Source organism: Myxine glutinosa, chromosome 7 (assembly GCF_964187855.1).
Source record: "Myxine glutinosa chromosome 7, kmMyxGlut1.1, whole genome shotgun sequence".
NCBI lineage: Eukaryota > Metazoa > Chordata > Myxini > Myxiniformes > Myxinidae > Myxine > Myxine glutinosa.
In genome coordinates this window covers 92,528,448-92,541,958 of record NC_136267.1, presented here as the reverse complement: position 1 = coordinate 92,541,958, position 13,511 = coordinate 92,528,448, and the positions used below count along the sequence as shown (strand labels likewise).

The 13,511-nt window shown below is 46.0% G+C and overlaps 1 protein-coding gene across 1 annotated transcript; it reads right to left on the bottom strand.

Annotated features, from left to right (window-relative positions):
• Positions 1–8,511: 8,511 nt before the first annotated feature.
• Positions 8,512–13,005, bottom strand: LOC137431409 (frizzled-8-like). Its single transcript, XM_068122707.2, has one exon. It carries the CDS (start codon positions 12,393–12,395, stop codon positions 10,464–10,466), a length of 1,932 nt encoding a protein of 643 aa, XP_067978808.2. The 5' UTR covers positions 12,396–13,005; the 3' UTR covers positions 8,512–10,463.
• Positions 13,006–13,511: the final 506 nt, after the last annotated feature.

Here is a 13,511-nt window from a genome sequence, read left to right as displayed (position 1 = left end):
CCTTTTGTGTGCTGTAAATATTTCTTGTAAATACCTCCAATTGTAAAGATCAAAGGTTGTCCTTAGTTAGGCCATCGCGCACACGTAGCAAATCAAATTCCCTCAGTAGTTATGTCCTTAGTAAATGTCAGTATAAGGCTCTGTGGTCCACTAATTCATTGCGTTGCATCAATTAAATAAGCGTAGGCCCATTTTCCTCTCGTGCCAAAGACGCCGTTGCAGGTGCTCTAACTCGGAGAAGAAGGGTTTGGCCCCGCCTCGTCATCGGGGGGTAGGGGGGGGGGAGGAGTCAGCCAAGCGCGAGGGACAAGGCGTGGCTTTGCCAACGCCTCATCAAGGGGGCGGGATCGGTGAGCCCTCGCGACCAATCAAGGCCGAGGCGAGCTGACCGAGGGGCGTTTCCAACAGGCACGCGGGTGAATCCCAAAAGCATGTAATAAAAGGGGACGCGCGGGTTTTTTTTATAGGAGAGAGACGAACACGAATGGTCTCGTGCGCCTACTGCCTCGCCATGCTGCCCCCTTTGCGCTGGAGCTTGCGCCGCCTCGTGTCCTCTGTGGGCCCTGCTGACTGGAATCGACGCGGGAGAAACCATCATCGTGCCACTGGCCCCGAGACCTTCTTGCCGCGATCTCTCTGGACCGTGCCCCATCCTACCGGCATCAAATCCAATCTGCAACTTCCCACCGTGTGAGTCTGTCTTTGTTTGTTCTGTCCCGGGTATAAGTAAGACTGTATAGGTAAGCTAGAATTGCTCTGTGTCCTTCTGCTCCTTCCATTTCCCTGTACATTGCTTTTATTTTATTCTTTTGCTCCTTTTCTTTGTTTGTGTAAATAATAATAAATAAATATCTGTTCTTCCTACTTTTGCCTTTTTCATTCTCGTCCGGTCGTCTTCGTGATTTCCAGATTGAGTGTACGTGGCGCAATTCGGCCAACGCATAGGAATCGGGTCTAGTGTTTGTTAATGGCTCGAACTCCGGGTTGCTAAAAACCGCTCGGCAATTAATCCAACTAAAACCATGGTTCGAGCAGAAGTTATTCCCTCGTTCCCGGCTGGCGGTAGTAATTAGGTAAGCAGCGAACCCCTAGGCCTACGGACCGTCGGTCCGGTAAGGACGTTGTAACTTCGAGGACCACGTCGGTCAGTCATAGACGAGGGGATTAATCCCCCCTCGATAAGGGGGAAAGAGGCCGACGTTGGGTTCCGTAGCAATATATATATGTATGTATGTATGTATATATATATATATATATATATATATATATATATATATGTATATATATATATATATATATATATATATATATATATAATTAGGGTGGGCTTCAAAAAAGCAAAATGCAGATTTTCTCCGGGACATGGTCTATTTTTGTTCCTTTTGGTGTCAAAGGAAACCACACCAAATTGGAATGGAATCCAATAATATTTAGGGGTGCCACATCAGTGATGAATTTTCCCCCATGCAAAAATAGGAATTCCCATTTTTTGGGCTGTATATACACAAAATAAATACATAATTATATATATACATTAAATATAATATTAAAAATAAATATATAGTAAATATACATTAAATAATAAATATACATAAATACACATTATACATTATATATATACAATATATTATACATACAGTTTTGAGACTTCCTATGATCACTATCTGGGCAATTTTCATGCATGTTTTGTACAGGTTCTCGGGGTCAGGGGTACGCTTTTTTAGTGTGTAATATGTAGGCCTAACTTATTGACTGTGGCTCTTTTGTAGAGAGTGACCCTGTGGAGTAAGAATTAACAGGATTTTACCCACATTCTTGCTTATTTTGCAGATATGGCATGTGCTAGTACCAGTGTTTCATTGACAACTCGGGCTCAGGATAATGTGTATCTCATTGGGTCCACTTCTGGAGATGCCATCAAAGGTGCCAAGCTCCCGACTGTGCATCAATCTCTTGTCCTGTTTTTCCATCACCTGAAGAAGGAGAATCGCACTGCCCGGGAGAGTGCAACCCTCACCATTGAAGAGGTTGTGAAGTTCTGGGAAAAAGCTCACCTACCTACAACGACGAAGCAGCACTGCATCCATCGTTTGGAGAGGCTATATGAAGAATGGAGGAGCCTCCAAAAAGGTGCAAAGCGGGGTGGTGCGACCCAAGAGAAAAAGGAAGCATCCTTCAAGGCCTCCTCGGAGAAGACGTTTGATCTTAGGCATGCAGATTCGGAGGCCATAATCACCAACCCCGAGGACAGGAAGTTTCTTCACGATCAATTCTCAGAGAGGAAGGCTTCAATGGGATCTGTAGACACTGTGTTGGAAGCAAAAACGTTCTTGTGTGTTTGAAAGATCAGCAGCCACGAGATGATTATCGTGAACTCCGAGAACTGACTGTCATCTACATGGGAGGAATCCCACCTCGTGGAATCCGGATCATGGCTCCAGGAGCAATGCACAGAGCCAGATGGATGGCAAAAGCACTATATTCACTACAGGTGTTCATGTTTCGGTCAGAGTTCCACTTGACACTTCGAGAGGCGAGAGAACTCTGAGCCTTCAACATTTTTGTCTGCCTTGTGTATGTACAGGCTTGGTTTCGGGCTCCACTAGCTATTGAGGCTCCCCTGAATGACATTAACCTCTTCAAGAAGTTGGAAAAGTTTGAACAAATCAATCAGAAGATGGCTCAGGCAGCCTCGAAGGCACTTGGCCGCCACACGTGGTACATGAGCCCAGTACTAGTGGCATTTGCATTCTTTGACACCAGAATTGACAAAGAAAGCAAGATCAATATGATTGAAGCATTGAAAAATGACGGTGAAAACCCCTCTCCAAAGAGACCAGCTATCAAACGAGGAACCGCCCTGTCAATCGCTGGCCTCATAACAAAACACACCAAGCATTTCTTCAGCATCCTAGGGACCCCAACTGATTGGATGGATAAGGATCCTGGTTCATGGGAGCAAGAAACCAGCTTTCAGGAAGCAAAGAAAGCCGACAGTGGCTTAGTCGTGGTGAACGACAGGGCAGAAAGGGGTGTCGCATTGATACAAGACTACAATAAGCTCCTTACAAAGGATGAAGAGCAAAAGCAAGCTCTGCTCCAAGTTGTTGCTGCTCACAGGAAGATGTACCCCGATGCCAAGAAGGCAACAGTGGTGAAACAGGCCCAGAAATAGGAGTTACATTTCTCATTATATTTGGGTTTTTTAATATTATGTGATATGGTGTCTCTTCATTTTATGAACTGAACATTTGGATTGTTATCATTGAATTTGAGTTTTCATAGCAATATAGTGCTATTTGTGCAGCTATTGTAACTTGTGTTTGCTGGAATACAAAGAAAGTGAGTGGAGGGTGGATTTTCATGAAACAAACTTCTGGTTTTGCTTTCGATCCATATATAGAAAAGTTTTGTAGACACCTTTAGTTTGAAGGCTGATGTGGCACCCCTAAATAAAATCAGATTGCTTTCATATTTGGTGTCTTTTCATTTTGGAACAAAAGGAACAACATAAAGCCATGTCCCAGTAAATATTTAAAAAAAATTATTTTGAGCACCACCCTAATATATATATATATATATATATATATATAAATACATCCGGACACTGCATCCGGATCTTCCGGACAGTTGAATGATTAATTTCAATTTGTTTGGAGATCTTTTTAAATTCCTTCCCAGACTCGTAGGCATCTATAACCTTCTTTCTGAAGGCCTCAGTGAGCTCTTTTGATCTCGGCATGGTGACGCTTCACACTTCAACAACAAAGAGCACACCAAACGAAATGTCTGAGGTTTAAATAAGACAGGTTCCTCCAAGATCCTCTCCAACGATGTTCTAATCATTTGCACCTGAGCTGGTGCACCTGATTCTAATTTTAGGTATTTGAAGTAGTGATAAATGTAGGGGTGTACTTACTTTTTCACATGCGGAATTTGCATTTATGTTTATTTAAATTATATAATGGACTACAAAATGTAAATGTTTCATATTTGTTATATTATATCACCTTTATCTGTCAATATTGTTGAAATGAAGATCAAATAGCTGTATGTTGAAATATGTTGAAAAAGTCAAAACTTTACACGGGGTGTACTTACTTTTTCACGTGACTGTATATATACACACATACAAACTTAGATACTAGGCATTTTTACCTGTCGGTTTGCTGTTGGATTTAATCAAAAGTAAACATGTTGTACTTCACAAACATTCTGCTCTATAATTACCCCCGCCACCAAAGTTGGATGGAGGTTATGTTTTCGTCCCTGTCTGTCTGTTTGTCCGTTTGTGAACAAAATATCTCAAAAAGTTATGGACGGATTCGGACGAAATTTGGTGTCGATGTAACGTATGCGACAAGGACTAAATGATTAGAGTTTGGTGAAGATCCGGATTCGGATCCGGCTCGTAGAAATTTTCAAGTGATTCTTCACCTTTGGGAGATCGGGGCAAAAACGATACATAGCAGGATATCTCAAACAGTTATGGACGGATTTGGACGAAACTTGATGCAGACGTTGGGTGTGTGACAAGGACGATTCGATTCGATGTTGGTGAAGATCTGAATATGGATTCGGATATGAGAATTATTTAATTTCTAAAGTGATTCTTCACCATCGAGTGACAGGGCTAAAACCAACATATAGCAGGATATCTCAAAAAGTTGTGGACGGATGATTTTGATTAATGTGATTTTGTATTGTGATTTTCTGGTCTACTCTGGGATACAAAACTTAAAATGTTAACCTGGTGGAGGTATGCTCTCCATTGAGTGCTGTTCCAGTTTCTATATATATTTAGGTTTTATGAAACACTTTTATTATTGTAAACTTGACAAATATCAATCTTTGGACTGCCTTGTCCAGTGGTTGACGTTCCCAATAAACCGAAATGATGACGTTGATTAATTTCCCCAAGTTCATCTTACATCTGCTTGGAAGTCAGCCACATCATATTCATCAACCATCTTTGCTGCCTCTATGCCGTGCCTTTAGAATGTATTCACACCCCTTGGCATTTTTCACATTTTGGTGTGTTACAGCCTGAATTTAAAATGGATTAAATTGAGATTTTTTTGTCACTGATCTACACATAATACCCCATAATGTCAAAGTGGAATTTTTCTTTTTTAGTAAATTTATACAAAATAATAAAAAATGAAAATCTGAAATGTCTTGAGTCAATAAGTTTTCAACCCCTTTGCTCTGACACTCCAAATTGAGCTCAGGTGCATCCAATTTCCTTTGATCATCCTTGAAATGTCTCTACAACTTGATTGGAGTCCACCTGTGACCAATTCAATTGATTGGACATGATTAACAAATAAATACACCTTTCTATATAAGTTCCCACAGTTATCAATGCATGTCAGAGCAGAAACTCTGAATTGTGAGGATGCGTATATCTGGGGAAATGTACAAAACAATTTCTAGAGTGTTGAAAGTTCCCAAGAGCACAATCATTAGGAAAGTAAGCTCCATCATTAGGAAATGGAAAGAATATGGAACTACCCAGACTCATCCTAGAACTCACCATCCGACCAAACTGAGCAACCTGGCAAAAAGGACCTGGAGGTAACCCTTTTGGAGGTAACCAAAAAACCTAATGACCACCTTGACAGAACTACAGAGTTCCTTGGCTGAGATGGGAGAACCTGCCGTAAGGACAACAGTCTCTGCAGCACGTCACAAATCGAGACTGTATGGGAGAGTGGCCAGACAGAAGCCACTCCTTAGAAAAAGGCCAACGACAGCACGCCTGGAGTTTGCAAAAAGGCACGTGAAAGATTGAGAGCTTGAGGCAAAAAATTATCTGGTCTAATGAGACGAAAATATAACTCTTTGGCCTGAATGCAAAGTGCTACGTCTGGCAGAAACCGAGCACAGCCCATCACCCATCTAACATCATCCCTACCGTGACGCATGGTGGTGGCAGCATCAAGCTATTGGGATGCTTTTCAGCGGCAGGGACTGGGAGATTTGTAAGGAAAGAGAGAATAATGAATGGAGCCAAATACAGGCAAATCCTTCAGGAGAACCTGCTTCAGAGTGCAAAAGACCCAAGACTGCTGTGAAGATTTATGCTCCAACAGGACAATGACCCCAAGCATACAGCCAAAGCAACACTTGAATGGCTTCAGAACAAGAACGTGAATGTCCTTGAGTGGCCTAGCCGAAGCCCAGACTTGAATCCCATTGAGAATCTGTGGAAAGACTTGAAAACTGTTGTTCACATGCACTCCCCATCCAACTTGACAGAGCTTGAGCAAATCTGCAAGGAAGAATGGTAGAAACTCCCCAAATCCAGATGTGCAAAGCTGAGACAGGCATACCCAAGAAGACTCAAACCTGTAATCACAGCCAAAGGTGGTTCTACGAAGTATTGACTCGGGGTTGAATACTTGTGTATATTAGATATTTCTGTGTTTCATTTTAATTATTTTGTAAAAATTTCTAAAATAATAATTGCACTTTGTCATTATGAGGTATTGTGTGTATATCAATGACAAAAAATATATTGAATCAATTTTAAATTCAGGCTGTAACACAACAAAATGTGGAAAAGTCAAGGGGTGTGAATACTTTCTGAAGGAACCGTAAAGTGTGAGCATAAATCACTTCCGCTTCGCTGCGAATTTCAGTGTTGGATGCTTTGGTTTGAACCTCTGCTTAAAATGAGCAGAATTAAACATTTTGAAAATGTTGTTCTCACTCAGATTTCAACATCACTGTAATGCATACAAGGCAAGTTGGAGAGGAAAAATAACGGGTTGGCAGGAATCGAAAGCGTGTTTTTATTTATTTTATTTATTCGACGTCATAGATTTGTGAGGTAATACTGTGCTTTTAATCCTGGAGGTATTGACATGGCCTTCGGTGAGGGAAAGCTCATGACATCACACTGCCAAATGAATAGTGATACCTTGCATATCGGCTACATGTCGCTACAGGTCTATCATTCTGTGTCAATCCTTAGGAGTGGAATGGAAGCAAAACATTGCGTTTTTAGAATTGATCTTACTTTCCATCTAATACGGATTTTGATGATTCTAAAATGGGTCTGTGGGTTTTCAGAAACAAAACAGCTCCAACCCATGAAATGCGGGTCACTTGTCAGCCACGGTAATGCATATTATCATCTACGGTAATGTTTTAAATCTTTCTTTTTATAAGAAGATGATTTGTAATTCTGGCTACTGGTAGGTGACGCCATATGATACACATTTAAATAGAGAGAATTGGGGTCTTCCCCCACCCTTAACCATCTCCCCCAGATATGCTAACCAGACAGAAACCATACTTGGTGCATGCCTTAGGAAGCATGCAACATTTTTTGATTTGGTTCAGTAGCCTTTTCGTTTTTTCAGCATGTATAAACAAAAAGAGTGGAAAGAGCAATGAAAGATTGCAGACCCTCGGCAGGACTTTTCTAGGGTAGTTGTGGTTTTATACTCCATACTTTATATATGTACTTGCATTCTAATGGTACATACTTTAGAGAGGTACTCGGGCGAAAAAGGTAACTTTGCCCTACGTTATATGTCGACAGACAAACACATTCAAAATGATTTGATCCAGATCTTCACCAAATTCGAATAAATTCGTCCTTGCTGTATCTGGATCCAGACTTGAACCAAATTCTAATTGCCTTCTTCTTGTCACCTAACCACCTCGTCCACCAAGTTTTGTCATAACTCGTCCACAACGTTTTGTAATATGATGCTACATGTCGTTTTTGTCCCAATCCCTCAATGGTGAAGAATCACTGAAAAAATTATTGTATCCGGATCCAGATCTTCACCAAATTCAAAACATTTCGTCCTTGTCACACACACACCCACACCCACACACACACCCACCCACACACACACACACACACACACACACACACACACACACACACACACACACACACACACACACACACACACACACACACACCTGTCCACCAAGTTTGTACGATTCCGTCCCATAACATTTTGGGATATCTTGCTCACAGACAGACAAACAAGGTGAAAACAACATCCGTACACCTTCGGTTGTGAGGGTAACTAGAACATTCCTCGGTAGAGCGTGCACCTCCGCCAGGCTGAACGATTTACGTTTTGTATCGCATTGATAGGCTGGATCTGGGTCTGCTTACCTGAACCGAAATCTAATCGGCTTACGCTTGTCAAACACCCAACTCGTCCACCTATTTTTTGAGATGTTGTGCTATATACATAGCCTCCGTCCACCTTCTTTGGCGGAGGTTACCAAGGGACCCAAGTGCAATACCTTCTCATTTGGCTCGGGCAAGAAACAAACAAAGGTTAACAAGGTTGACTCTTGATGCTCACTTTTCGATATTGCCAGGTTATCCCCTCCAATGGGAAATTGAATGAATGAATACTTATACATGTTTTTCAACAACCTTGTGTGAAACATTGCTTACCTTACTTGTTCCATCGCAGAACGAACGATCGGAGGTATGTTGAATGAAACATTGAGACGCGTTGGCAAAATTCATTCGTTTCACCTTTTAATGAGACATCAGATGCACATCGATCCCAGAACGAGTCATTCACATTAAATTAAAATCATAGACGAATCATGAGTATTTCTCAACCTCATGGCACAATAAGTAATCTCCTTAATAAATATATATATATATATATGTATTTAATTTATATATGGAACATTTCCGATTTATCAAATTTAAATACTTCCTCGGGTATGAATTAAAAGTGGGCGGGAAATCTTTAGACACGCCCACACCATTGTGACGTAACGCCACGTGCGCGCGCAGTCCCCAAGTCCTCCAACAAACAGCTGCTGTTGAAAAGCATCGTTAAGGAAAATAATACAATAGCAGGAGCGCACACTCCAACAATTGGACAGTCGTTTGAGACCATGTAGGCCTATAGTTCCACGACTGGTGACTGGTGATAAAACACAGCGATAAAAGCATGCACAATGGACCGATGTGCTCGTTACATTTTCAAATCGATTTGTTGTGATTTGTTTCAATAATGTCCGTGACGTGCGAGTGTGTGAACATGCGATGTCCGTTGCACAATGTGCGATAGTAATTGTACAACAGATCCGAGGACATGTCGAAGTCGCCCGGCGTGGAAACCGCCGGACTGGATCACACGTCACACGTACGAAACCGGACGTGACGTAAGGGTTTTGCGAGTATTTTGTTACAATTGCACCGTGAGAGGTATTTATATTTAATATAAAATTCGTCAATGACTCCCAAATTTCCACACGTTAAGAACTGTTACAAAACAACATAAATTAGGCAATATGATCACCTCCCTCCCACCCAAATTTTAACCACTTTAAAACAACCAACCTTGCAAAGTATGTTCCAAATTTGGCCATTTTTTTCGAGACATTAGGTAAAAATAATCAGTTTAACTGGAAATACCTTAATTATGCAAAATTTGAACGTGTATGTGTATATATAAATATATAATGTCGTTTCGGTTTCGCACCATTAGTGGTAAAATGGACTAAAAGCCCCTTGAAAATGGTCATGCGATAGACCAGTTCGTCGATCTCCACTAGGACCTTGACACCCGGACTATTAAACAAGACCGGGATGGCTCGCTTTGTTTGAGGCTCAGTCCGCACTTTACGTGCGCGGAAGAACCCGATATAAAGGGTGCACTTACAAACGACCATGGGGTGTTCTGAGTGAACAGTCTTCGAAACACTAACGGAAAGAAAATCATGAGAAACCAGAACAGCACTCAGTAGAGAGCATACCTCCACCTGGTTGGCCATATCACTCAATGGTGAAGAATCACTTAAACAATTCTACTAGCCGGATCCGGATCCGGATCTTCACCAAAATTGAATCGATTCTTCCTTGTCACACACACAACCTCTCCACCAAGTTCCGTCCAAATCCGTCCACAACTTTTTGAGATATCCTGCTATGTATCGTTTTTGGCCCAATCTCCCAATGGTGAAGAATCACTTTAAAATATTCTAGTAGCCGGATCCGAATCTGGATCTTTACCAAAATCTAATCATTTCGTCCTTGTCACATACGCTACATCCCTGCCAAATTTCGTCCGAATCCGTTCACAACTCTTTGGGATATTCTGTTCACAAACGGACGGACAGACAGACAGACAGGGGTGAAAACATAACCTCCATCCACCTTTGGTGGCGCAGGTAATAAACAACCACAGAGCAAATCCGACATGACGGACCCACGTGTCAAGTTCCCGCGCTCAACAACGGCAGTTCAATTTGAATGTGAACGTCAGCACGTGCAAAGTGACGTCATTTCAAATTTCCTTTGGCAGATTCCCACCACTTGATTGGCGGATATGCGTGCAGGAACTATTAATTGCTGGTGTACCGCTTCAGTGATGTAACCAAGTAGAGCGGATCTAGCCGCTTCCAGAGCAATATGTATGTCTATATATGTACATGGATTTTCAGTTTTACCGAATTCACATTCAAACGATCGTTCGAGATACGTGCTTTGAGGTCCTTGCTGGGGCATGACCCAGCAGGGACGCGCAGTGCGCAGCGTTCGTGTCCGGTCCCTCCCTGCACAATCGTCCCAAATGTTGTTCGCTCCCGGGGTGCGCCTGGGTGGGACGTAGCGCGAGCACACCTTGGGGGGCAAGACCCCCGGATGCCAAAGTCTCCTTACGGCTCCAGAAACAACGAGTACAAAAGGTCTTCCAGGCATCTACGGTTTTGGCCGAGCAGAGCCACGCGGTGGAGGCAAGACCGGCCAAGAGCGCCGCCAGGTACTTGATCATGAAGATGGCGAACGCGGGTCGAGGTCTGAGCGCTTGCTCGTCCTCGGAGGTACACTCTCCGGCGCAGTTCCACGTGCGCTGCCATGCCTCACGGTAGTGCTGCTCGTACAGGTGGCACACGAGCGTAGCGGCCGCGGGCACCGTGTAGAGCAAGGCCACGGCTCCCAGACGCAACATCAAGCGCTCCAGCTTGTCCGTCTTGCGTCCGCCTTGCTTGATGGCGCTCCGGATCCGCACCAGAGACACGAAGCCCGCCATCAGGAAGGTGAAGCCCACGAGAAGGTACAAGGCCAAGGGTATGAGCACAAAGCCACGCAGGGCTTGGGTGTCCTGGTTTCCCACGTAGCAGATCCCGGCCAGGGGGTCTCCGTCGATGGCGCTCAGGGCCAGCACTATGACCACCTTGACGCTGGGCACGAACCACGCGACCAGGTGGAAATAGTGCGAGTAGCCCACGATGGCCTCGCTGCCCCATTTGAGGCCGGCGGCGAGAAACCAGACCAGGGACAGCACGACCCACCAGACGGCCGCGGCCATGCCGAAGAAATAGATGAGGAAGAAGACCACGGTGCACAGTGCTGGACCCGTGGCCGCGTAGTAGACCGTCCTGAGGTTCTGGTCGCATGCGACGGCCTCGTGTCCGGCGAGGAGGCGCGCGATGTACCCGAGGGACACGAACAGGTAACACAGCGAGATGAACACGATGGGTCGCTCGGGGTACTGAAAACGGGTCGGGTCAATGAGAAAGGTGAGCACCGTGGCGAGGCACGAGGTGAAGCACAGGGTCGCCCAGAGTCCGATCCACAGCGCGACGAACGCCTGCTCGTCCGAGCCGAAGAACGGACTTCGGCAGGACATGGCGCAGTCCGTGGGGATGCTTCCGGCCAGAGAGCGGATCCGACTTGCCAGTCCCCTGGAGTCGCGACGCTCACTGGACATGTCGACCATGGGTTCCTTGCACTTGCACGGGAGGTCTTCGCACGGGGTGAGCTCAGCGATCCGCGAAGGAACGCTCGACGGAGGCAACGTCGGCGACGGAGTAGATGTTGAGAGTGGAGGCGACGAGAGTGGAGGCGACGAGAGTGGAGGCGACGAGAGTGGAGGCGACGAGAGTGGAGGCGACGTGAGTGGAGGCGACGTGAGTGGAGGAGACGTCGTTTCCTTCGTCGTGTTGTCCATACACGCGACCTTGGAACCATCTGCTTCGGGCAGCAGATCGCAGCGCAGTCGGTCGGGCCAGTCGAAGCCGAACTGCTGCATGAGCGGCGCACACCCGGATCGCGCTCTCTCGCACAACGCGCGGCAAGGCGGTAGTGGCCGTCGGTAGTTGTTCAGGCAGATGGGGATGTACATGCTGCACAAGAAGAAGCGTAAAGATGGCGAGCAGTTGATCTGAACCAGCGGCCAGAACTGGTTCACCTCGAGTCCGGCCTCCCCTTGTCGGTCGTGGTTGAAGGTGTTGGGCATCGACGTGAAGTTATAACCGATTCCTTTACACATGGGCAAAGTGATCTCCTCGCAAAACTTTTCCTCGAGATCTTCTTGCTCCTCCGAGGCGCCGCTCACGACCTTCAAGTACAACCAAAGCACCACGAAGAGCGCCGAGACCGCCATGGTCATCGATTTGTTACCGTCTTTTTTGAATCCGGTGTGCGCCTCCGCTCGCACCTTGTCAGGATCGTACTCACCTCTCCCGTACACCCGTCCTTCTTGGATCTAGTCGCTGGGGGGTCTTCTTCGAGCCAGGGCTCGGTCCATGGTGTCCAGAGAACTCCGACCGAGTTGTTACCTCGGTGGGAAGAGGAAGAAACAACCTTCGGGATTCGGGTTACGGGAGGAGTCTCTACGTCGATCGTTCGCCGAATCCCACGGGGTCTCGGAACTTCGGAGGAACACACACCTGGTCCAGGTTCGGTCCGCGGGCGCACTTTGCTCAGCAGGTTTCGGCGTGCGTCGCGGGTCGCGCTCCCTCCGTGCGTGCGTCGCGCAACAAGGGACGGCCGGGCGGGGCGGGGCGGGGCGAGAGTCTCACGGGCCCCGTGTCCCCACCTTCCCACCACGTCTCCCTTCCTTTCTCGCGGGGCCGTCCGACAAGGCTCCGCGGACAGTGCGTCACTGTACGCAGGGGTCGTGTCCGGTGCTCCAGGCCTTTTGGCTCGCTGGGATCCAGGTGCACATCCCAATGGGCTCCCCGTTTAAAAACAACAGGCAAACTTTTATCTCGCTAACTCCGAGCTCGTCCCCTTTCCTCCCCCTTTGTCCCCTCTCGTCATGTCGGGGCGTCCCCGAGCCGCGTTTGTAAAATCGTCACGGTTACCAGAAACCGGTTACGCCTGGTGAAACGTCCCCGGTTTGCGCCTCAAAGTCTCGCAGCAAATTCGACGTTTAAAAAGTACCAACGAAAACAGACCCGCTCCCTGTAGGGTAACAACGTTCACACGGGTCTCCAAAAGGCCGCCATTAAATAAGCGTCCTGCTTCGAGCACCACGTGACCTGGGGTCCAGGGTCCCCATACGGTGGTCGTGTGACCCGTATATCCACCGTCTATTCTGAAGACCGCAGCTGGTTACCTTATCTTCAAATGGCGCCACCAGCGCGGCTCCGGCGCCCCACGCACGTTTGCCGGTCAAGGTCTAATTCCAGATGAGGTCACGTCGGGTCACGTCGATTCGGGTTTCTCCATGTTCAGGATATCATGATCCCCGAGAAATGGCTAATTACGCCTTCCCCCGATG

Bases quoted from the DNA above. Each gene is read 5' to 3' on its own strand.
- LOC137431409 (XM_068122707.2), bottom strand. From the start codon at position 12,395: ATGACCATGGCGGTCTCGGCGCTCTTCGTGGTGCTTTGGTTGTACTTG.